The sequence below is a fragment of the Candoia aspera genome, chromosome 4, assembly GCF_035149785.1.
Source record: "Candoia aspera isolate rCanAsp1 chromosome 4, rCanAsp1.hap2, whole genome shotgun sequence".
Taxonomy (NCBI): domain Eukaryota; kingdom Metazoa; phylum Chordata; class Lepidosauria; order Squamata; family Boidae; genus Candoia; species Candoia aspera.
The window spans coordinates 99,765,031-99,790,047 of record NC_086156.1 but is presented as its reverse complement, the minus strand read 5'-3'; the positions used below and the strand labels follow the sequence as shown (position 1 = coordinate 99,790,047).

Here is a 25,017-nt window from a genome sequence, read left to right as displayed (position 1 = left end):
TACAGTGTGTGTGTGTGTGTCCTGCTGGCTCCTTGGAGAAAGCAACGCGTCGTGCTTCCTCTTTAAACTCTAACTCCTCCTTCCAGCCTCAGCCTCCACCATCCAAATCTCCCTGGGCAAGAGCGAGGCAGCCCGAAGCCACAACCTGTTTCTCTCTCGCGCGCAGAGCCTCTTCGCTGCCGCTCCGCACCTTCCGCTGTTTTCTCCTCCTACCCCTTCTTCTCTTTTCTTTCCTTTCTTTTCCCTCATTCCCCACTTCCTTGCTCTTCTATCCATTGCTCTCTTCATCTCCCACCCCTTCCTCCACATCTCGGGATTTTTCCATCCATCCCTCCAGTCCTCCACCCTTGCCTATCATTCCCTTCTTTGCTCTTTCTCTCTCTCTCTCTCTCGGCCAAGCAGCCATTCATCATCCGTCCGTCCCCTTTTCCTGCCCTTCATCGACCCACAACTCCCGCTCCCATTGCCCTCCCTCCTCCCCTCCCCTCCCCTCCCCTCCCCTCCCGCCGCCTGTCCCGCCTGCCCCCCCTCGACTTTGTGGGTCGGGGCCCGGGGGCTTCCCCCAGGGGGCACCATGGCGCTCCTGAGCTCCCCCACCGAGACCGAGTGCTTAACCAAGCCGCTTTTCTGCCGCAAGGGGGCGCTCCGCCAGAAGGTCATCCACGAGGTGAAGAGCCACAAGTTCACCGCCCGCTTCTTCAAACAGCCCACCTTCTGCAGCCACTGCACGGACTTCATCTGGTGAGAGAACCTGAGCCTCTAACTAACAGCCCCCCCCCCCCCGATTTGCTCTGACCCTTGTGGCCCCTTTCCTACCATCCCGGCTCATATTCTACAACCCTGTTGTGGTGCGGACACGATTCCTTTGCAAAAAGCTGTCTTATATCTACGTTCTTTCATTCCGTTCGGATGCTGGAAAAGTGCAGAAACGGGCAATAGATGCAGAATTTAGCAGGCTGGCCTTCCTACCATTACTTATAGATTTATTTACTGGTGTGTGCATGCATGCCTGTGTACATGTTTTAAGTAAGCTTCTAGTCCTCTTTATGGAGGGCCAACCTTGCTGAAATCTAAATCAGAAGGAGGTTTGGCTTTTTTTAAAAAAAGAAATCAGGTGGTTGTGCTTCTGTGTGTGTGCAGTTTCTTATTTTTTGTGATAGAAAATTTAAAACCGGAATAAATGATGCAAGAAAATGCAAAATTTGGTCCAGTCACAGATTTCACTGCTCCGTGCTGGAGAATTTAGAAAATGTCAACACAGAAGGATTTACTTGCTATCCATGCTGAATTAACTAGTGGCCTCTCTGTGAGTGCTTCTAATTACACAGCTCCTAGCACTGTCAGCCAAAAGATGTTGAGCAGTGACACTGTCTTTCCATCTTTACAAGATTTTCTATAGGGATGATAGATAGATAATATAGAAAAACATGGGTGGTTTGCAAGAGGAAAACAAGCCATCTTAGGTGCCCTGTAAAATTCTATGAATTCTATGAATAAGGCAAGATGTTTGCACTTAAGGTACACTTTGCTGATAAGGGGAACTTACTGTGTCAATGTGTTGCCTGTACTGATCATGTGAAGCCCCAAACTGATGGCTTCAGGCATGTAAGTCATTGGTCCCTTCCTGCCTGCCTGCCTTCCTTCCTTCTCATCTTGTCATCCTGTTGTTCCACTATGTTTTTCTATAGCTCCGTATATTTTGGGGAGTAACCTGGTAGTTTAAAAACTGTAACTGTGCTGCTCTAATTCTATCACTTTTAACCTCCTTAGCTTAGCCTCTTGAGGTTCCTGTTCTTTAAACCATAATTCTATATTTCCATCTCTATCCCAGTCAACAATTTTACTTCATTGACCCAATAATCCTATTTACTGTACTTTAGAATATAGTTCCCTAAACCTTCTGATATATTTGGCCCTGCTTCTCTCCTGTAATCTGTGGCCGTACCTAATCCCAGTTGATCCCATCCATGATTTCAGCTTAAATCCTTATAGACTGAGCTAGGTATGTCCTTGGCTTTAGTCAGAGTTCTCCCTATGGGCACCTTATCATTGGAAAGGTGATATACAATGAACCTCCTAAATATTAAAGAGGGAGCTAGAATACAGGTCCTTACTTCCTAATGATCTATATATCCCTTTATATTCCATTCCTACATGGCAATTCCAGCTTTCAAAGTGGGTGTGACAGATAAAATAAGAAGGCTGTGCTGTATGCAAAGAACAATGTGGCCTGATTATACCTCCCTCCACGGGGCACCCCTTAGACAGCAAATCTGCAGTGGGAAATTGTTTCCAGCATCCAGCATGTCCTTGAATTCCTCCCCACCCCATCAGCCTCCAACAAATAGTGACATCCTTCACACACATTTTATTTCCTCTGCTGATAATGGACAGAGATCTTGGAATGTGGAAAAGGCCAATGGATGGGTGCCAAGCTTCTGTGGATAAGGATGGCAGAATAAATAAATCAGAAAGGCTGGACTGGTACCCACAGGCAAGGAGCACAGGAGTGTGATTTTCACTTCAATAACATAGATGATTATCTGATTGTTAAACCTCCTCATCCCCTCTCTCATCACTCTCCTTTCAAAGCAGGGTGCATCCTTGCCATGACCATCGCTTGTCTAGTTCTACTAACTTCAGTCATCCAAAGATCTCTTAAACTCTTAAATGATAGAGGTTGTTTTGCTGGGTGCCTCTGAAAGCCTGAACCATCTCCACATCCTTTGCTTGATCCTGCCTCCTGCTGTTCCTTCCACTCAGAGCTCTAGAATGAGCATTTAGTACCCATCCCCAATTGAAACAAAACCTTAGAACAGGCCAAAGGGATTCGGGGCAATGTTAGCCGCTGTTTGCAAAGGTCATGATCCGTATAACTATTGTTTATTGAATAACTACAGTTTCACCCTACATGTCCACTAGAGTTGGACGGCCAATAAATTTAAATAATAATAATAATAAGGTCTTTGAATTATTAAGTTTAAACAGTCTTAGACTGTGAATCTAATTGTAGATTATCATCATCATCATAAACTAAGATAGAACAAACCACAGTAAGAGCATGCTATGTAAAACAGGGCATTTTACCCTTACTGAACATGTTCAGTTCTGACTGGATTGTGTGTTTTTTGAGGGATGGGCTGAATTTTCTTAAAAATGTTTGACTCTGCAAACATTGAGGTTCAGCCAGGCATGCTGATGACTCCCTCTCATTTCACAGATGCCTGTAGTCACTTTTTTATTTAAATGAAAGCAGTATTGGAGGCTAAGAATGTCAGCGGAGAGGGTGTATGTGTGAGGGAGAGAGGGGAGAGAGAGAAGTGTGTACAGTACACACACACACACACACACACACACAAACATGCAGTTTAAATCTTTTCATTGTAGAGGTTTTTTCCAAACAACTTCTCCAGCAGCATTTCCCATATGGTGGACACAAAAATCAGAGGCCTGTATTGCCAATCCTCTATTGCAATGTCAACCTTGACAACTTCAACAGGTATGGACTTCAACTCCAAGAATTCCCCAGCCAGCATGGCTAGCTGGGGAATTCTGGGAGTTGAAGTCCACACCTCTTAAAGTTGCCACGGTTGAGAAACACTGCTCTATTGACTGAAATCATTTTTAGGGCTGGAATGCAATCTTTCCCTTCCCCTTCCCCCATTAAAACTACTACCCACATTGCTGCTTGACCCAGAGAGCAAACTCAACAGCTCATCATATGAGTACTTAGTCATTTTATCTTGCAAGGCCAAAAGCAGCTGTGTACATAGATTACATCTGTTTTCATGCCCCAGCCCAGATCCAAATCTCTCCTTTTGCCTATCAACTGCCACCGTTTACTCACCCTTCCAAACTCAGATCCTATCATGGATCTCTTGCATCCTATCCTCATGCTGCATATCTTCTCTGTTCCTTTATGCCCTTGTGTGGTCCTGCCTTCTATCTGAAGGACATTTTTATAGGGCTCAATGCAGAACATGTTCTTATGATGGGATTCTTTAAGTAACTGGTGCCCCAGCCCAACAAGTGACACTAAAGCAATAGTAGAGAGTTTGGCTCAATATGATGAGGAAAAGATTGGTGGAAGAAGCAAAGGCTTGGTCTGAAGTTTGACAAAAAGCCAGTTTGGTCTAGTGGTGAAGGCACCAGGCTAGAAACCAGGAGACTGGGAGTTCTGGTCCCAGCTTAGGCACGAAAGCCAGCTGGGAGGCTTTGGGCCAGTCACACTCTCTCGGCCCAACCCACCTCACAGGGTTGGTGTTGTGGGGAAAATAGGAGGAGGAAGGAGTATTAGGTATGTTCGCCGCCTTGGGTTATTTATAAAAATAATAAAGGCAGGATAAAACTAAAAAAAAAGACAGCTTCATGGCAGGAAGCAGTATCACCTGGAGCACCCCTGGAGCTTTGGGAGTTAGTGTCAGGCCTATGTTGAACCTCTCATCTTAGTTCATGACTCACGTCATAGACAGCATAGAAGCAAGTCTTTGTAACAATCGACTCTGCTGACATGCCACCTTTCCATTTCAGTTGAGGGAGTAATGACTGGGATTTGCCACTTAGACACCAGTTCTCACCTGTCATGAGTGCCGTTGAGCTAAAGTCATCAGCGCAATGGCACTCATGACAATGACAAGGAAATAGGTGAAGGGGGACAAGTTAAGTAGCCATCAACCCACAACGACTAACGGCTAATAGACAATAGATAAACGGATCACGGAGCCACCCAAGCCATCAGCGGCAATTGCAACGGGGATCGCCCAGCTGAAAGCAATCAGCAGAAGATTGAAAACCGGAGGATGGGCGATCCTGGAAACCCTCAACCAATGGCAGGGCAACACATGGGACAAAGGGGGGTGACGTGATCGAGAGCGAGGGGGCGCTGACCGGCGCGGGGTATTTAAACCCCGCACCGGCGCGCTCCTGTCACTCTCAGCTTTTTTCTAACAACGTTGTACCTATCCTGAAATAAACCAGAGCCTGCTTTGCAACCCAGTGTCTGAACGTTATTCAGAGGTAGGCAGCGCATGACATAAAGCTGAGAGTCATAAACTCAGCCTCGCCGAGCCCCACCGGACGACAACGAGCCGCGGGAGGAGTAGACGGCGAGAAGACCAGCAAGATGAGGCCGGAACGGCGCGGGCAAGGAGGGCGAGCCGCGCGGCAAGAGGCAGAGGAGGACCGACCGAGGCCAGAGGCACCGCGGACTCCCGGAGCCATGGACGCCCACCCAACCCGACCCGAGCCTCAGCTCCAACCCCAAGGGGAGATGGCGACGGAGGCAACCCGACCGCGGGAGGGAGCAGCACGACTTCCGAAACCAGCGGAGGACCCCGCGCCCCACATCGCACCCCAGCAACGGGCGTGGAGCGACAGCCCCACGGCGCTCGACACGGAGGAGGACGACGGAGACACCCATCAGACGGCGGAGGAAGCGGACCCGCGGCAGAGGGACGATGAACCCCGCCGGCAACCCACCCCCGAGGACGCGCCAACGGAACCGGCCCCAGCGGCGGCGCGGGCTGTGGACGAGGAGGCACGAGCTGAACTCGCGGCCATGCGGGCTCAGCTGACGGAACTCCGGACCATGCTCCAGGCGCTTATGCCCCCCGCGCCACCCAACGACGTCCCCGCACAAGCCCACACCCCGAGCGAAGCATCGAACCCACACGGGCCAGCGGAGGGCCAGCAGACGGCACAGGCGGCCGACACCACACCCCGAGAAGCGAGAGGCGGGGCCGCACAAAACGCCCGGGCCCCAAAGGACTTCCCCATCTTCTTCGATGGGACCCCCACAAAACTCTCGTTTTTTGTGACCAACGCTAGGGAGTTCATGGGGAGGCACGGACACTCCTATGACTCCGAGGCCGACAAGATCGCCGCCGTGGCGATCAAACTCCAAGACAGGGCGGCGGACTGGTACGTCCAACTGTACGAGTCCAGCTCCCCCGCCCTCGCCACCTTCCCTGCTTTCATCAACGAGATGAAAAACTATTTCGAAGACCCCCTAGCTAAAGTACGGGCGAAAAGCGCACTCCAGAGACTTAAACAGGGCACACGCACGGTCCCTGACTACGCCCTGGAGTTCAAAGCCCTCGCGGGAAAGGTCTGCGACTGGTCTGAGACCACCCTGCTAGAAATCTTCAAAAAGGGGCTCAACCGCGACGTTCTCCAATGGGCCCTCTACCGCGACGACCCAGAAACGTTACACGGGTGGATCCACCTCGCGGGGAAAGCCGAACACGCGCACCGCACCTTCCTTATGACAACCACGGAAGACACAAACTACGTCGGGAAAAAGGTACCCGCACCACACGGGGGGATGGCCGGCCCCATATACCCAAAAATGAAGTTCAACCGGGAGCCCTGCGGGAGGTGCGGCAAATTAGGGCACAAGACGGCGGACTGCTTCGCCAACCGACTGCCGACCAGCGCGCCCAAGCCCGCCCCGAAAATTAGCCCCAAACCACCCAACCCGGGGCCGCCCCCTCACCGCCGAATGACCGTGGCCACAGCGACACCGGAAGATGGCTGGGACGCTTACTGGGGAGAAGGGGACAATACCGACCCCGACCAGCCGGCGGGAAATGCTCCCCGCCTGCCCTGAAACGCGTGGCGAGGCAGGCGGCGGGACAGCAACGCGAACCACCTCAACGAAACGACAAAAGCTCCGTAATATTGGCAGCAATTCAACTCTCTGCCGGCAACGGAGCCACCACGGCCGCGGCACTAGTGGACTCGGGGTGCTCAAAAAACCTTATCCACCCCGACCTAGTCGCCAAACTCGAACTCCGCTGCTTCCCCCTCCCCACGCCGCTAGCATTCCACCAGCTGGACGGCTCCACAGCGGGGGGGAAACCAGCCACGCTACAAACCGAGCCGGTCACCCTGCAAATGGGCACTCACACCGAGCGCACGTCGTTCGTAGTCACGCCCATCGGACGGCCCATTGCAGTCCTGGGGATGCCATGGCTCGCGAAAAACAACCCGCGGATCAACTGGGCGACCCGCACCTTCACATTCGGCGACGGCGAGTATCGAGCACCAGTACCAGCTGGCAAAAGCAACCCCACGGTAGGACGAGCGGAGGCGACCACACAAGACAACGCCGCTACCACTGCAGACCTACCGGAACAATACGCCGACTTCTCCGAGGTCTTCGGAGAAGCAGAGGCAGACCAACTACCCCCCCACCGCAAGACGGATTGCCGAATCGACCTACTGCCCGACGTCCCCCTACCTAGACCAAAGATCTATTCGATGACCCCGAAGGAGATGGCAACCCTCCGGGAGTTCATCGATAAAAACCTAGACAGGGGATTTATAGAGCCAGCATGCTCACCGGTCGGAGCCCCCGTCTTATTCCGGGAGAAGAAAGACGGGACCCTACGGCTCTGTACCGACTACCGGGGCCTAAACGCGGCTTCCCTGTCCAACAAATACCCCTTACCCCTGGTGAAGGACATGCTCGCCCACCTGTCCACGGGCAAAGTCTTTTCCAAATTGGACCTGCGCGAGGCGTACTATCGCATCCGAATCAGGGAGGGGGACGAATGGAAGACGGCGTTCAACTGCCCCCTAGGCGCTTTCCAGTACAAGGTACTGCCCTTCGGACTCGCGGGGGCCCCTGGGGTGTTCATGCAGCTCATCAATGAGGTACTGCATGAACATCTGTTTAAAGGGGTCCTGGTCTACATCGACGACGTCCTTATTTACACAAAAACATACGAGGAACACGTAACCTTAGTCAGGCAAGTCCTCGACAAGCTCAGAAGGGCGCAGCTCTATGCAAAGCCCACAAAGTGCGAGTTTCACAAAGAGCGCCTAGACTATTTGGGGTATCGAATCTCCGGGGACGGCATCGAAATGGACCCCGCAAAAGTCGAAGCGGTACTAAACTGGGAGCGGCCCCGCAACAGACGACAACTACAGAGCTTCCTGGGATTCGCGAATTTCTACAGGTCCTTCGCCCGGGGGTTCGCTGAGATAGCCCTCCCCTTAACGGACCTCCTCAAAACCAAAGGGGTGGGGGACACCAGACGCGCCAAGAACCCAGGCACAGTGCTGAATTGGACTCCCGCGTGCCAGACCGCATTCGACAAGCTGAAAGCGCTGTTCACGACGGAGCCAATCCTCGCGCACCCGGACCCAGAACGGCCGTTCGTGGTCCAAGCCGACGCCTCAGACTTCTCCCTGGGAGCCATCCTGCTACAAAAAGACTCCACGGGGCTCCTGAAACCATGCGCCTACCTGTCAAGGAAGTTCTCCGAGACAGAGAGGCGATGGCACGTCTGGGAGAAAGAAGCCTTTGCGGTGAAATCGGCACTAGAAACATGGCGTCACCTACTCGAGGGAGCCACCCAACCATTCGAGGTCTGGACGGACCACCGGAACCTCGAGGCCCTACGAACGCCTAGACGCCTTAGCCCAAAACAGGTCCGATGGGCACAATTCTTCAGCCGCTTTGATTTCCAGTTGAAGTTCATGCCGGGCAAGAAGAACTTCCTGGCCGACGCCCTCTCCCGGCTGCCCCAAGACGAAGAGCCCGCCCCAGACACCATTGGGACGGTCCTATCCGCCTCGCAACTGGGGATGGCCGTGACCACCCGAAGCGGCGCACGGAGGCAGCTCGACGCTACGGCGCAGCCGACGGCGGGACAACCGGCGACGGAAAGAAGGCAACCGCAACTACCAGGGGGAATGCGCACGGACCTCGCCGCCGCCCTCAAAACCGACCCCTGGTTCCTGGCAAACCCCGACAAGGTAACGATGGCGCAAGACCTAGCATGGGGGGAAGGCAGAATCTACGTCCCGGACTCGCAACGCCAGGCGATCTTGCATAGGTCACACGACGCCAAGCAAGCGGGACACTTTGGGTTCCTCAAGACCCTACACCTAACACGGCGGCAATTCTGGTGGCCCGCGCTCAGGCGAGACGTAAAAACCTACGTGGCGTCCTGCCCAACGTGCGCTAGGGCCAAACGGGCACCAGGCAAACCCGCGGGGCTATTGCAACGGGTGGCAGAACCCTCCCGCCCATGGGAGGAAATCTCTATGGATTTTATAGTGGACCTCCCACCCAGCCAGAAGAAAACGGCCATTTGGGTGGTGAAGGACTACTTCTCAAAGCAGGCCCACTTCATCCCCTGCACGTCAGTCCCATCCTCACAACAACTAGCCAAACTCTTCCTCATCCACGTGTACAGGCTACACGGATGTCCCGCACGTGTGGTGACCGACAGGGGCACACAGTTCACCTCCAAATTCTGGCGGGCCTTCTTGAAGCTGACGGGGACCCAACAGGCCCTGTCTACGGCTTGGCATCCGCAGACGGACGGAGCCACTGAGGTTCTTAATGCCACCTTAGAGCAATTTATACGATCCTATACGAACTACCACCAGGACGACTGGGCTGAACTGCTCCCGTTCGCCGAAGTCGCATACAACAACGCCGTCCACACGAGCACGGGAAAAACCCCGTTCGAAGTAGTCTCGGGGCGCGACTTCGTCCCCATACCGGAGCTACCTCAACCCCCGGAACCCCAGGTGGACGCCAGCGACTGGGGACGGAAGATCGCGGAAGCATGGCCAGTAATCACGGCGGCGCTGAAGGAGGCACAGGCTGCTTACAAAGAGCAGGCCGACAAGCACCGGCGACAACAACCGACGTTCCAGGCGGGGGATATGGCCTATCTCTCCACCAAGTTCCTAAAGTCAACCCAACCCTCGAAAAAACTGGGGCCTAAGTACATCGGGCCGTTCCGAGTCACGCAAATAGTGAACCCGGTAGCAATACGCCTGGACCTGCCACACAACCTCCGGAGACTCCACCCGGTGTTCCATACCAGCCTCCTAAAACCGGCGACCTCCTCCCGATGGCACCCAAGCATGCCACAGCCCGCACCGCTAATGATCGACGGGCAACACCACTTCGAGATCAGGGACATCCTCGACTCCCGTAAGCAACGAGGAACTCTACACTATCTGGTCAGGTGGAAACATTTCCCCCACCCGGAATGGGTGGCGGCGCACAACGTTAACGCGCCTGACCTGACCAGAGCATTTCACCGGGCATACCCCGACAAACCGCAATCAAGGTCAGCAAAACCAACCCCCCCCCCCGCAGGCCTCCCCCCGCCTCCCGTGCCCCAAGGGAAAGGGCCCCCCCCAAGCCCGCGACTTGGGTGGACCTTCCCCCCCCCGGGACTCACTCCCCCCGCCCCGGGCCCACGGGGTGGTGACAAACGATCGCCAGCACCCTCCCCCCGCCCCCTGGCCGCGGGGGAGTGGCAAGCAAGTCAACAGGGCAACCTGGGGGCAACGCCCAGGAGACACAACAAAGGCGACGCACTCCAAATAAGCAAAAAAGGGCCCTACCTGGAGCTGAGCAGCACCCGACCAGCCACGCCTCTCGCCTCGCCGAACTGAACCAAACAAACAGGGTGTGGTTGGAGCATGCGCACGCCAGGTCAGAACCCGAGCATGCGCACCATGGACACACCCTGGGAAGGCACGTGGTAGAGGGAAGAGCAAAGGGAGGGGCGACAACTACTCCGGCGGGAACTTTTGAAAAAAAAAAAAAAAAAAAAAAAAAAAAAAATGTGGCGTTTTGACAGCTCTAAGGGGAAAACCCAGAAACCCGGGGGAGAACACTATTCGGAAAGGGGGCAGTATGTCATGAGTGCCGTTGAGCTAAAGTCATCAGCGCAATGGCACTCATGACAATGACAAGGAAATAGGTGAAGGGGGACAAGTTAAGTAGCCATCAACCCACAACGACTAACGGCTAATAGACAATAGATAAACGGATCACGGAGCCACCCAAGCCATCAGCGGCAATTGCAACGGGGATCGCCCAGCTGAAAGCAATCAGCAGAAGATTGAAAACCGGAGGATGGGCGATCCTGGAAACCCTCAACCAATGGCAGGGCAACACATGGGACAAAGGGGGGTGACGTGATCGAGAGCGAGGGGGCGCTGACCGGCGCGGGGTATTTAAACCCCGCACCGGCGCGCTCCTGTCACTCTCAGCTTTTTTCTAACAACGTTGTACCTATCCTGAAATAAACCAGAGCCTGCTTTGCAACCCAGTGTCTGAACGTTATTCAGAGGTAGGCAGCGCATGACATCACCCTCCTATAACCCAGATTTGGCGCTTGAAGGGATCTATAGTACACGTACAAACCTTTTATAGTTTGAAACTCAGGTAAATATAATGAAAAGGGGAGGGCGCTAAAAACTTAAGACAGAGAAGGAAGAATGGCTGACTCAATACTATAGTCCAGTGTTTCTCAACCTTGGCAACTGGAAGAGGTGTGGACTTCAACTCCCAGAATTCCCTACCCAGCAAGGCTGGCTGGGGAATTCTGGGAGTTGAAGTCCACACCTCTTCCAGTTACCAAGGTTGAGAAACACTGCTGTAGTCTGTAGCACAGAAAATGTGAAATGTCAGACTGCAGTCTTTTGCATGTTTCCAGGAAAAGTCAGTGGAATAGATTTTGAGGGAAATGGCATAGCAGTGAACTTTAAAAGAGAGGATTGATAAAGGCAAGAGAAAACGAACAGTTTCAGTTGGCAACAACAGCACGTAGGAAAATGCCTAAAAAGGTGGAAGTCTGAATGGAAATTTACCACCTCTTCTATACAAAAGGCATGTATGCTTTGTTCTTTTGCTGTAAGAAGGTCAATGAAAACAGGATAGTTCCTGCCCTCAGGTTTACAAGTCCCCAAAAACGTAACACAAAAGGAAAAGGCGATGGGGAGGGAAAAGGGGGAAAAACCCACTTCTTAATTGTATCAGTTTCTTATAATGACTACTTGTAATACCGGGAGAAGTTACTAGTGTTCTTCTCACAAACAGCTATAATGGAAACCAGCAAAATTGCTGGTTTCTTTGCTGCTTGGTGACAGAAGGAGATGAAACGGAGCTCAGTGGAAGTGGTTGGCTTCTGAGAGGGGCCGGTGGTATCTCTGCCTTCCTTTCCACAGCCTTGTAACATATTCTTGCAAATTTAAGTGGCCTAGAAGATGAAATATTCATGAGGGATTCAGTTATTGACTTTAAAGTGTAGCTGGAGGGGCATCTATTTCAGAAATGTTTTTTAATACGCAAGCACAGCCTTCAGATTACAGTGTATTGAAATTGTCATGGTTTGCAGCAAAATAAACAGATATTCTTGCATGCTCATCAATCTAATTCAATACAGCGTCTCCCTCCAACTTTCTTTTTCTTCCTACAAGCTGCTAGGAAAAAAACAAGCTGAAGCCTATTCTTATAGCTTTAACAGCAGCTTTATCTTCAGATAAAAGCTGGCGAAAAATTTTTTAAGGTGTGGAGAGAAACATTATCACCTTGCTTTAAAGTAAGTTAGCAGGAATAAGACAGGAGCAGTGCAAATTACACACCGCACGGGTGCATGCACGCACTCACACAAACATGCCAGCTTATTTTGGCATCACTTCTCAAAAGCATGCATACCCAAGCAAAAATAAGAAGCATCTAAGTGAGACAAACATCTGGCTGTGTACAAATCTAGAATGGTAAGAAAATGCTCTTCATCTACTCCCATATGGATAACAGTCCAGATACTTATGTTTTGCTATTCCATGGAAATCTTTAGAAAAAGGCAAAAGATTTATAAAATCTGAAAAGAAGCTAGAGAGAAAAAAAACTTCAGTATCTCTTGAGGTTATTGAACAGGATAAATGTAAACAGAAGCTTGAAGGAAGATCTAGTTAAGTTTTAAAATTGTGTATTCTCCCTAAGTAACCTAAGTTACATCTGTGTAACAGCCTCTTCCTTACATAAACAAAGAAAAGCATCTTTTGAGTAAATAATTATTCTTTGTCCTTTACTGTATATTAAAAGAACAGGACCCACATTGACTCCCTTGTATTCAGCCCTGCAGTGGCAGTTTGACCTAAAATGCAGCCACTAACGGGAGAAACGGAAATGTGCAATATTCACTCCACTTGACATGTGAATCAAAAGCACACACCTTGCAGCCACAGGAGGAGTAGGAGATGTTACAAAAGGCAGGAGGTTTTTCTGATGTGGTCGCAACAGCACAGCTGACTCCAGTTGCTGCTACAGTATGTTTGTTTTTAAATCAAATTTGCTGTTTGCAAATTACAGAAGTCCGGATTTTTTTTAAGCCATTAATACCAGAATAAATGTATAAATAACACTTTTTTTACTCAGTAATCCCCTGGGGGAAGCAGTGTACATAAACATCCCATCATTCCCTTGGGGATTTGCCTGTTTATCAATTTCACATCCAGTCTTATCAGGAAAACTGATTGACTCAATGTACTACTGCTTAGTTTTAGAAAATTCCTCGGTTTGATTTTCTCTGTTTATAAAAGTAGTGTATACCACAGTGCATGGAAGCTGCAATTGGGAGAAAAGAACTTTCATAACATCAGTCAGAGAGATTTTTGAGTGGGAAAACACTGTCAGGAGGGCTGGGTGAAGTGGAGTGCAGTGTGCACAATATGTTTTTAGTGAATAAATTGATGGATTATAATCCAATAATAATAATAATAATTTTAAATTTATTATAGCCACACACCTCAATAAACTCTGGGTGGCTTAGAAATACAACACAATAAAACAGTTCAGTGCTTTTCAAACTTGGCAACTTTAAGATGTGCGGACTTCAACTCCCAAAATTCTGGGAGTTGAAGTCCACACATCTTAAGCTGAAAAACACTGAAACATACAACCCCAGTGGCAGCCTGGACTAAAATGATCAAACACCAACAAATCAAACCAAACCAGGGGCCCTACAAACGCATCAGCCCCAGGCCTGAGACCAAAGCCAGGTCATAAGCGCTTTTGGAATCCTAGGAGTGGGCGCTGTCCATATCTCTGGGGCATGCTGTCCCAAACATCAGGTGAGTGATGTTTTAGGAAGGAAAGGTGGTCCAGTGTAGACTCTGCCGCTGAATCCTTTATCATTGTAAAGTGGGTGGAGGAGGAGGAGTGTTTTAATGTGGTATGTGCTTATACCCTAAGTCAGTGTTTCTCAACCTTGGCAACTTTAAGATGTGTGGACTTCAACTCCCAGAATTCCCCAGCCAGCCATGAATTCTGGGAGTTGAAGTCCACCCATCTTAACATTGCCAAGGTTGAGAAACACTGCCCTAAAGTACCAAGCCACCTAAAACCTTTAAAATACACCCTGGAGTTTTTAGGAAGATTGCTAACAGTTAGAAATGGAGAAGTCAAACCACCATTTTTCTACTAATCTTTCCTTTCTTAAGGGAAAATGAGATTTAAGTCTGTCTTCTTCAAAACATTTGTCAAATCTGCAGAAATTAGCCTTATTTTAATTGCTCCATTCCATTTTCTTAAAGTAACTGCACAGAATCTGTGGGATTTCTGGAGATAGACTAGCTGCCCCTGATCAACTATTTAGAGACATGTTGACCTGATTTGGAAGTAGTATGCAATTCCCAGCAGAAAGGATAAGAAATGATACAGTAAGAGCAGTGACTCAGAGACAGATGAGCAAACTCCTTTAGCATATGGGCAGGTTCAGCCAGCCTTCCTGTTGATTTACCTCATGGTATAGCATGGTTACAGTTCAAATCCTTGCTAGTGATGATTAATATGGAACCAAGGAGATGGTACTTATTTTGATTCATAGTGCAATCCATTTTATGTCTTCCCAGAAGTAATTCTCATTTAATTCAATGGAACTTTCTTCCAGGAAAATTCATATAGGATTGCAATTTTAATTAAAAGGAGGACCAGCTACCTCTATATCACTGAAATCTTGTCCCCCACATCTGCAACCTTATTTATTTATGCTATCCCCGCCCCAGTCCAGAAAGATGCTAGGCAGTTTACAAATAACAAAAAACATAATAAAACAACGGGTAAATTGTAATAAATTATGATAGTAATAGCCACGGTTTATAATTTTATTAATACATTAACTAATACAGGCCACCAATGGCTCCATAACTCAATCCCGAAAGCCCTGCAGAAGAGCTGGATTTTTACTAGCTTCCAGGAGGCCATGAAAAATGGGATTAGTCTTCTCAGGAGGCAAGCTGCTTTGTAGGGTTGCTCCTACAGACAAGACCCATGGCGACTCCTGGTAGGTGGGAATCTCATGCTGCCATTCCCTCATAACATAACTTCTCTGCCTTAAATCAGTGTTTTTCAAACTTGGCAACTTTAAAATGTGTGGACCAACTCCCAGAATTCATGCTGGCTGGGAAATTCTGGGAGTTGAAGTCGACACTTCTTAGGGTTGCCACATTTGAAAAACACTGCCTTCAATCATAAAAAGGCAGCCCTTGCAGGACAATTTGGAAAGCCAGAGGGTGCTTCACCAGAGCGGATGGACTGGGTTAAACCTGCAGGTTAGAGGTCCCCTAATCCTGCTTTAATGTTTGCAGACATTCAACAGTTAAATCTTTTCTTGGATTTGAGGTGAGGTGATGAACAAGACTTGTTGAATGTTGACAGTGTCACCCAGCTTCTGAAGGCACCAAGTCTCTACCAGGAAAAGCACTGCAGTTATAGATGGAACAGTGTTTCTTATAGAGGGCTAAGAGGCTGTTTAGAAAACTTATGAAGCTTGGGGAAAACGTAGTGTCAGGGTACATGGCAAGAATTCATACATGTTCAGGTTCTGGTGTACCAGGCAAGGGGGCCATGTTACACTCATGAGAAGTAGCTGGGAGAACTTGCTTTGGGGGCTCAGGACAAGCAGCCACAGTTCTCCTTGTTCTTGCAGCCTTGCTAAGGATCCAAGACCCTGCCATCTAAATTCTTTCCAAACATGAAGTTTTTAATATCTTGTTATTTCTGAAGTTGATTTACACCTCCTCTGTCAGTCCAGATTGCTGTCCCTCTGAAGGACATACCGTTTAAAGATGCATCACAAGGTACCATGTGAGATTCTTTGTGTGTGGCAGTTAAATGCTCGCAACCTCATTCTTCTAGCCTCCTGTTATTTGTCTTCTTCCCTTGTTGGAATTGCTTCTGTCATAACCTGTTCGGCTTGTTTATTCCTTCTGTGCATTTCTAAATATAAATCCAACTGCTGAAACTTAAGATGGGGGAAGCAAGTACCATAGTCAGTACTGTATTTTGATAAGTGCAAAGAGAAGGAGATGGAGATGGAGATAGATGCCTCCTTGTGTGTTGACATAAGTTTTGCCAACTTATTATCCATCTGTCTGTCTCTTTATCTATTGATTGATCTCACTAGCAAAATGCTAAAAGAACTGGCTTCTGGTTGCCAGAGATGGTGACAAGAAGATGAATATGACTAGCTGACTTTTTATGTAGCTCAGGATGCTGGGACCCTTGCTGTACATAACAACATAGGAGAAGCTATGCTAGATCAAACCAAAGGCCTATTGCATCTAACAGTCTGTTCTCACAGTGGCTTGTGTCTGGAAAACCCACAAGCAAAGCATGAGATCAGTGGGTTTCTGCTTGTGTTCCTTACCTCCTGTGGCTTAAGAACCATATTGGAGGAGATATTTAGCCTTTGGGATGACAAGCCATTGATAGCTTTATCCTCCCGCCCTGGTTGCTATATAGCCCTGAGCATGCCCCACTGAACACAGTGGGATGTCTAACTAAGCCTTCATAACTGCAGTGTTAATCGCAGTCAGAGTAATAAAATGGTTGGTTTGGCTCCATTGCTTGCAGTATTGAGAATATGGAACCATAGGCAGGTTTTATTTCAGATGAATGAGCATTGTCTTATATTGATAAAAGATGCATAAACCTTGTTTTTTCTCAGAGATTTTTGCATTTCTGAAGTCCATCTAGCAGCACCCCCAACTGGGCCCTTTAGACGTGTTGGACTTCAATTCCCAGAATTCCCTGGTAATATAGGTGTGGCCATTGTTGGGAATGCAGGGAGACGATGTCCAGTATTTCTGGAGGATGTAAGATTTGAGAAAGATGCCATATATTTTCCAGGCATTCTAACTACTGGGCATAAATATCTTCTTGAGAGTCTAGCAAAATCTCTTCTTTATCTTCCTCCTCTTCTACAGCATCCATATGCATTTGTTAAGGCCGCATGTAAGAAATTTGCTAGCTCTGTGCTCTTTAAGCAGGCATCCTATGCTTAGGGTAAGCTAACCATTTCTTTCCCTTTTTCTTTCCTGCAGGGGGATTGGAAAGCAGGGACTGCAATGCTTAGGTAAGACCTCTCTTTTGACAATGCTCTTGGCATGGTGCTCTTTTCCCGATCTGGGCGCCACATGGTGTGAAAGCACAATCATGCGTGCAGCATGAAGCAGTGCAGCAGGATTATAAGAGGGAAAGGAATTACGGTTCTCCAAAGGAGACGATGTGGGGGCTGCAGCCACCCCCCTTGCCCCTTGAGCCCAGAAAGCGTGGGGCCGGGGAGTGTTTAGCAAGCTATTATGAAGAGGGGGCATGTGCTCTGCACATGCTCAGAAGCTCTCTTGGGTCAGCTTGGTTGGATCAGAGCAGGAGCATTCTGAAGGGCGGCTTGCTCTTGCTTAAAAGGTGGTTTGCAAGCAGTAATTGTAATTTTTTTAAAATGACAGTCTTGTGTTTGATATTGGCATCTTAACGGATGCAAGTTATTGGGGAAAGGGCCGAATTCTATTTAGAATAGGTTCCCTTATTTGAGAAGAAAAGACTACCGCCAGCCGTGAGCAGGGTAAGAGGCAGTGTTAACCTGTGGTTTTTGGACTTAGCCACAGTGGGTGTATATGTCAAGCTAAGGTCTTATTCAGGGATAGCTGGGACTCAGGAGTGCTAGATGCTGATGGCAAGGGAGAGCTGACGGATGGGGGCTGGGTTGCACTGCCTCTAATTTCCCTAATTCCCATTTTAATCAAGCAGTTTATGCACACACACAGAGCCCCTGATCCAGTTCTACATTCCTTTGTCTATTTTAGGGCTGTGAACTGTCTCTTCCATTCTTCTATTTTATATACACATCTACCTCTTCCACTACCCTCGTGCCTGGCATTTCAGTCCAAATCTACCTTCATTTTTTCACTTGTCCTGTTTGCTTGTGCTCCCTATCAGAATATATATGTATTCCTGTTTACATTTTGTTCGTTTACAGGGGCTTTCTATCCCACCAAGACTATGCAAGACAAGCAATTAATACACCCCTCCCAATGCATGCCGATTGGAGATAACAGGAGTAATAGTCCCGTGTATCCGGAGGGTGCCAAGTGGGGGAAGACTTGTACATGTATCAATTGTCTGCCACTCCAGCAATCTGCCTTTAATATAGTTCATGTAGTCCCTTTCCCCCCCACAATGCCATTGACAGTGACTGAGCAAATTGTCCAACTGTGATACAGATCGTTTCGTGCTCTATTTTAAGACTGCAGAAGGTAACCATCCAGATGCAGTGTGGGTGAATATGTCAGTATGTGAATTGGCCTTACGTGGTGTGTCATTAGCTACCCTGGGAACAAGGCCTGCACCTATGTTCTTTTGGCAGATATGTTTGACCCTTTCTCCCGCCGAACTTCGGTGCAGGGCCAACACACTGTTTTCTACTCGGTGCCTTTCTGTTTTCCTGTTCTCAGCTGCAACTGGCTCTTTGCTACTGAAGAATTTAGAGGAACTAGAGAGTGTTTCTCTTCAGCAAAGGATCGTTACCTTGTCGTGGTGCTGGAGCTTGAGCACCTCAATGATGCCATGAGCTAAACCGTGAAGGGCCACCCAAGACGGGAAGGTCATGACAGAGAGGTCAGACTAAATGCGATCCCTGGGGAAGGTAATGGCAACCCACCTCAGTATTCTTGCCGTGAAAACTAAATGGATCAGTACAACCAGAGATATGTCGGTATACCATCGGAAGATGAGACCCCCAGGTCGGAAGATGGTCAAAATGCTACTGGGGAGGAACAGAGGATGAGCTCAACTAGCCCCAGACGTGATGACGCAGCTAGCTCAAAGCCGAAAGGACGGCTAGCGGCCGACGGTGCTGGTGGTGAATGGCGAATCCGATGTTCTAAGGATCAACACACCATTGGAACCTGGAATGTAAGATCTATGAGCCAGGGCAAATTGGATGTGGTTATTGGTGAGATGTCAAGATTAAAGATAGACATTCTGGGCGTCAGTGAACTGAAATGGACTGGAATGGGCCACTTCACATCAAATGACCACCAGATCTACTACTGCGGACAAGAGGACCACAGAAGAAATGGAGTAGCCTTCATAATTAATAGTAAAGTGGCTAAAGCAGTGCTTGGATACAACCCAAAAAACGACAGAATGATCTCAATTCGAATTCAGGGCAAGCCATCTAACATCACAGTGATCCAAATATACGCCCCAACCACAAATGCTGAAGAAGCTGAAGTAGAGCAGTTCTATGAGGATCTGCAGCACCTACTGGACAACACGCCTAAAAGAGATGTTATTTTCATCACAGGAGACTGGAATGCTAAGGTGGGCAGTCAAATGACACCTCGAATTACAGGTAAGTATGGCCTGGGAGAACAAAACGAAGCAGGACACAGGCTGATAGAATTTTGCCAAGACAATTCACTCTGCATAACAAACACTCTCTTCCAACAACCTAAGAGACGACTTTATACATGGACTTCACCAGATGGACAACACCGAAATCAGATTGATTACATCCTTTGCAGCCAAAGGTGGCGGACATCTGTACAGTCGGTAAAAACAAGGCCTGGAGCTGACTGTAGTTCAGATCACGAACTTCTTCTTGCACAATTTAGGATCAGACTAAAGAGATTAGGGAAGACCCACAGATCAGCTAGATATGAGCTCACTAATATTCCTAAGGAATATGCAGTGGAGGTGAAGAATAGATTTAAGGGACTGGACTTAGTAGATAGGGTCCCGGAAGAACTCTGGACAGAAGTTGGCAGCATTGTTCAGGAGGCGGCAACAAAATACATCCGAAAGAAAGACAAAACCAAGAAGGCAAAATGGCTGTCTGCTGAGACACTAGAAGTAGCCCAAGAAAGAAGGAAAGCAAAAGGCAACAGTGATAGGGGGAGATATGCCCAATTAAATGCAAAATTCCAGAGGTTAGCCAGAAGAGATAAGGAATTATTTTTAAACAAGCAATGCGCGGAAGTGGAAGAAGACAATAGAATAGGAAGGACAAGAGACCTCTTCCAGAAAATTAGAAACATTGGAGGTAAATTCCAGGCAAAAATGGGTATGATCAAAAACAAAGATGGCAAGGACCTAACAGAAGAAGAAGAGATCAAGAAAAGGTGGCAAGAATATACAGAAGACCTGTATAGGAAGGATAACAATATCGGGGATAGCTTTGATGGTGTGGTCAGTGAGCTAGAGCCAGACATCCTGAAGAGTGAGGTTGAGTGGGCCTTAAGAAGCATTGCTAATAACAAGGCAGCAGGAGACAACGGCATCCCAGCTGAACTGTTCAAAATCTTGCAAGATGATGCTGTCAAGGTAATGCATGCTATATGCCAGCAAATTTGGAAAACACAAGAATGGCCATCAGACTGGAAAAAATCAACTTATATCCCCATACCAAAAAAGGGAAACACTAAAGAATGTTCAAACTATCGAACAGTGGCACTCATTTCACATGCCAGTAAGGTAATGCTCAAGATCCTGCAAGGTAGACTTCAGCAGTTCATGGAGCGAGAATTGCCAGACGTATAAGCTGGGTTTAGAAAAGGCAGAGGAACTAGAGACCAAATTGCCAATATCCGCTGGATAATGGAAAAAGCCAGGGAGTTGCAGAAAAACATCTATTTCTGTTTTATTGACTATTCTAAAGCCTTTGACTGTGTGGACCATAACAAATTGTGGCAAGTTCTTAGTGGTATCGGGATACCAAGTCATCTTGTATGCCTCCTGAAGAATCTGTATAACGACCAAGTAGCAACAGTAAGAACAGACCACGGAACAACAGACTGGTTTAAGATTGGGAAAGGAGTACGGCAGGGCTGTATACTCTCACCCTACCTATTCAACTTGTATGCAGAACACATCATGCGACAAGCTGGCCTTGAGGAATCCAAGGCTGGAGTTAAAATCTCTGGAAGAAACATTAACAATCTCAGATATGCAGATGATACCACTTTGATGGCTGAAAGTGAAGAGGAACTGAGGAGCCTTATGATGAAGGTGAAAGAAGAAAGTGCAAAAGCTGGTTTGCAGCTAAACCTCAACAAAACCAAGATTATGGCAACCAGCTTGATTGATAACTGGCAAATAGAGGGAGAAAATGTAGAAGCAGTGAAAGACTTTGTATTCCTAGGTGCGAAGATTACTGCAGATGCTGACTGCAGTCAGGAAATCAGAAGACGCTTAATCCTTGGGAGAAGAGCAATGACAAATCTCGATAAAATAGTTAAGAGCAGAGACATCACACTGACAACAAAGGCCCGCATAGTTAAAGCAATGGTGTTCCCTGTAGTAACATATGGCTGCGAGAGCTGGACCATAAGGAAGGCTGAGCGAAGGAAGATCGATGCTTTTGAACTGTGGTGTTGGAGGAAAATTCTGAGAGTGCCTTGGACTGCAAGAAGATCCAACCAGTCCATCCTCCAGGAAATAAAGCCAGACTGCTCACTTGAGGGAATGATATTAAAGGCAAAACTGAAATACTTTGGCCACATAATGAGAAGACAGGACACCCTGGAGAAGATGCTGATGCTAGGGAGAGTGGAAGGCAAAAGGAAGAGGGGCCGACCAAGGGCAAGATGGATGGATGATATTCTAGAGGTGACGGACTCGTCCCTGGGGGACCTGGGGGTGTTGACGACCGACAGGAAGCTCTGGCGTGGGCTGGTCCATGAAGTCACGAAGAGTCGTAAGCGACTAAACGAATAAACAACAAAGAGAGTGTTTCTCAACCTTGGCAACTTTAAGACGTGTGGACTTCAACTCCCAGAATTCCCCAGCCAGCAAGGATTAGTTAGGTTCAGAGATTTGGGTACATGCTGGATCTTTCAAAATGGGAAAAGTTAGACTGATCTTATGAGGGCTAGAGTAGATGGATAAGAATGGAGTGAGAAATGAAATTTGATTGGCAGGAAATATCCAGGAATACAGCTGCTCACTTTAACAGCTATCCTAAGACTAGGCCTCATAGGGACAGAGGTGCCTGCCAAACATTAGAAAGTAACGGCTAGGTTCACACATCGAATGAAGCTATAATGTAGTTATTTGGTTTGGGATTAATGCAATGTGAAAAGCCACTATTGTAGTTTGCAACCCATGCTTTATGTCTTAGCATTATATGTGAATCAAACCATTATAGCTTGATCAACAGTGTGGTTAAACCTGGGTTTAGCACAATGTGTGAACCCAGCAGTGAGACATCTTGTTCCTAGCATCTTAGTTATTTCCAAAACTAAGAAATTGTTGGTGGTAAATTTCAGTTAAACATTAAGCAAATGTTGTTTCTTGTTCACTGAGTTGGCAAGAACTGTGGGATAGCACTGCCTTAGGAGGTGATGGGATCTCCTTCACTGAAGGTTTAAGGACAGACTCAGTGACCAGTGGTCAGAGATGCTGAAACTATAAGTTCTTCAATTGAGCTGGGAGCTGGACTAGATGACCTCAGTGCCCTGATTCTGTGATAGTATATTTATCTATGTACACCCTTTCCCAAGCATAAAATGGTAACCTATGATTTTTAGACTCCTTGCAAATGAAAGCGACTCAAATGTAGTTTCCACCAACATGTTTTTTTTTTCCTTTTATAATCATTTATGTGTAATATTTTTTCAAATTCCTTGCGGAGGACCAGAGGAAGAGAGTCCCCTAATTATTTTCCTTTCAGAGATTTTCCTGCTGCGCTGTTTTTCATCCCGTAATGGGGGTTGGGATAGAAACCTATATATTTCCTTCCACTGCAGACAGGGTGAAGTTGTTTAAGAAACATCTCCCTGCCACCGGTTTCCCATGAAAAATTATAGCTTCCCATCTGCATTTCACAAAAGAAAGGCGGGGGAATGAGGTATGGGGTGGGAATTACATGCAGCTCAGAGACACGCAGCTAAGGTTTCTTTGTAGATAAGGCACAAATCCTCTGGAGTTGCTTTTATTATATATTTTGACTAGGAATGGTGAGAATGTTAAAGGAACATTCCCTCTTGTTGCACTTGACTCATAAGATACGTTGACTCCCCTGCTCTCAGCATCTGTAACATCTCCACTTTTGTGTGAAATATATACAAGCAGCCCTATCTTGTGTATGTTCAGCATCTTGCATATGAACAGGTGCAAAAAAATCCTCACAAATATATATATATATATATATACCTCTGGTGGTGTGTGGGCATGCACATTTTCTCAGGCATGGCATCTTTGCCCATGTGATATTTCCTTCTTTGCCCATTAGTCATGGTGAACGTTTTTACTGAGACTTAGCCCTTGTATAGTTACACCTGAGGATTTAGAAGATCTCCATCCTTCAAAATCACATATCTGCACAGCTTCATATTAATGGTCATCCTGCTCTGCCTCTTTCTGTGTTACTCAGGTTCAGCTCCCCTCCCTTCCAACAGGCATTGGGGAGGTGAACCATCTCCCCTTGCCCCCTCCCCTGAACTTGGATGACGTTCTAGAAATCACTTCCTAGACCTGATGGTTGCTAAGAAACCACACTAGGGCTGTCAGGGAGATCGCTAAGCGACACCCTCTCCTCACTTGCCAATTACATCACACCTGCCAATCAACCGTGGTCCCGTCTCATTCCAAATGTGCATGTCAACTCTGCCATAAGCAACCAAGCATCCAAATGCTCCCATCTTACTGGGGAAGGTAGTCTCTCAGCACGATCAACTGCAGCCCCACTGAGCAACTCTCCCCTCCCGGCTCTCATAGACCACCACATTCCTGTCTCACACATGACTTGCCTATCATGCTTACCTTGCGCAAGCTGGAGGCAGGAGACCCACATACAGAGGGGCTCCGGCTAGGATATCTGTTCCTATGGGAACCCAGAGATGTTTACAGAAATGGCTCAGCCTAAGATAGGGATCGGGGATGGTGGGGGACAGCTGGTGAGGAGATCCTGATGCTGGCTTGCTCCTAAGGTATCACCTGCAGCTTCATATATGAGAAAGAGCAGAGAGGATCAATTTCATTTTAAAAACCCAAACCTCGCAGCAATGGGAGGTCACCTGCTCATTGCTCTAGATCAAGTACCTGATTTTGTGCACTTGTTTTGGGTGGGGAGCACTTGGCGAGGAGAACAATAGAGGGAGATTGTGATCTAGTGGATGATATAATAAACTGCCTCAGCCCAAAGAGGTTAAAGTTGGAGTGAGAGGTCCATAGCCAAAGATTCCTGCTGTTTTCCCATGGATGCTTCCAGATAAAGCTTTTAATCTGCAGCTGCTCTGCCTCATTTGTGGAACTTTTATGAGGGTCCGGAGCAAATTGTCTTTTGTTTGTAACCTTCCTGTGCTCTCCCCCCCTTAAAAAAAAATTGCCACACAAAATCTGTTAAAGAGGGAGGTTTGAGTAACTGCAAAGTATCTTTTGATTAGACAGCTAGGAACTCTCCATCTGGAACCACCCTTTGCAAAAATCTTCTCTCCTCCTGCCTCCAATTTTGTCCAATCTCTTCCCCCGCTGAGCTGGATACTCATAGATTGTCCCTGTTCGTTGCCATAGAGACCCATCTTCCAAATCTCAGGCCTAAAGCTGCAGAAGGCAGAAGGGGGAGGGGAGGATGTAGGTGAGAACAAAGTCACTCTCTCACCCCACACCTGCCCTCCTAGATTAGCATCCAGGCTTTTCTGTCAACAGAAAGCCCAGGCCACAGGTTCCTGTGGCTTGCATTTAGGAGACTCAAGATCGATAGTGTAAAATATTTGCTGACTTGCAGACCAACAACTGCAGGCACCGCTTGAAAATGTCACGTCTTGCATGTTTCCTCATAATTCATGCTTTCTGAGCAATTTGGTGTCACTCTCAGAATGTCTTTAGGCCTTCTGAAGTTTCATCTGCCAAAATAGCATCTCAGATACAGCCCTGTATGCTTGGAATACCTTTTAAAACTCGATTTTTGA

General features: G+C 47.9%; 1 protein-coding gene across 1 annotated transcript in view; it reads left to right on the top strand.

The window, feature by feature from the left end:
• The first annotated feature begins 22 nt into the window (after nucleotides 1–22).
• Nucleotides 23–25,017, top strand: part of PRKCG (protein kinase C gamma) — a 47,007-nt gene continuing 22,012 nt past the window's right edge. Inside the window, exons 1-2 of the mRNA XM_063301206.1 lie at nucleotides 23–741; nucleotides 17,149–17,180. Of these exons, the coding sequence (XP_063157276.1) occupies nucleotides 575–741; nucleotides 17,149–17,180 (199 nt within the window). The 5' untranslated portion in view covers nucleotides 23–574. The remainder of the gene's footprint in view (nucleotides 742–17,148; nucleotides 17,181–25,017) is intronic.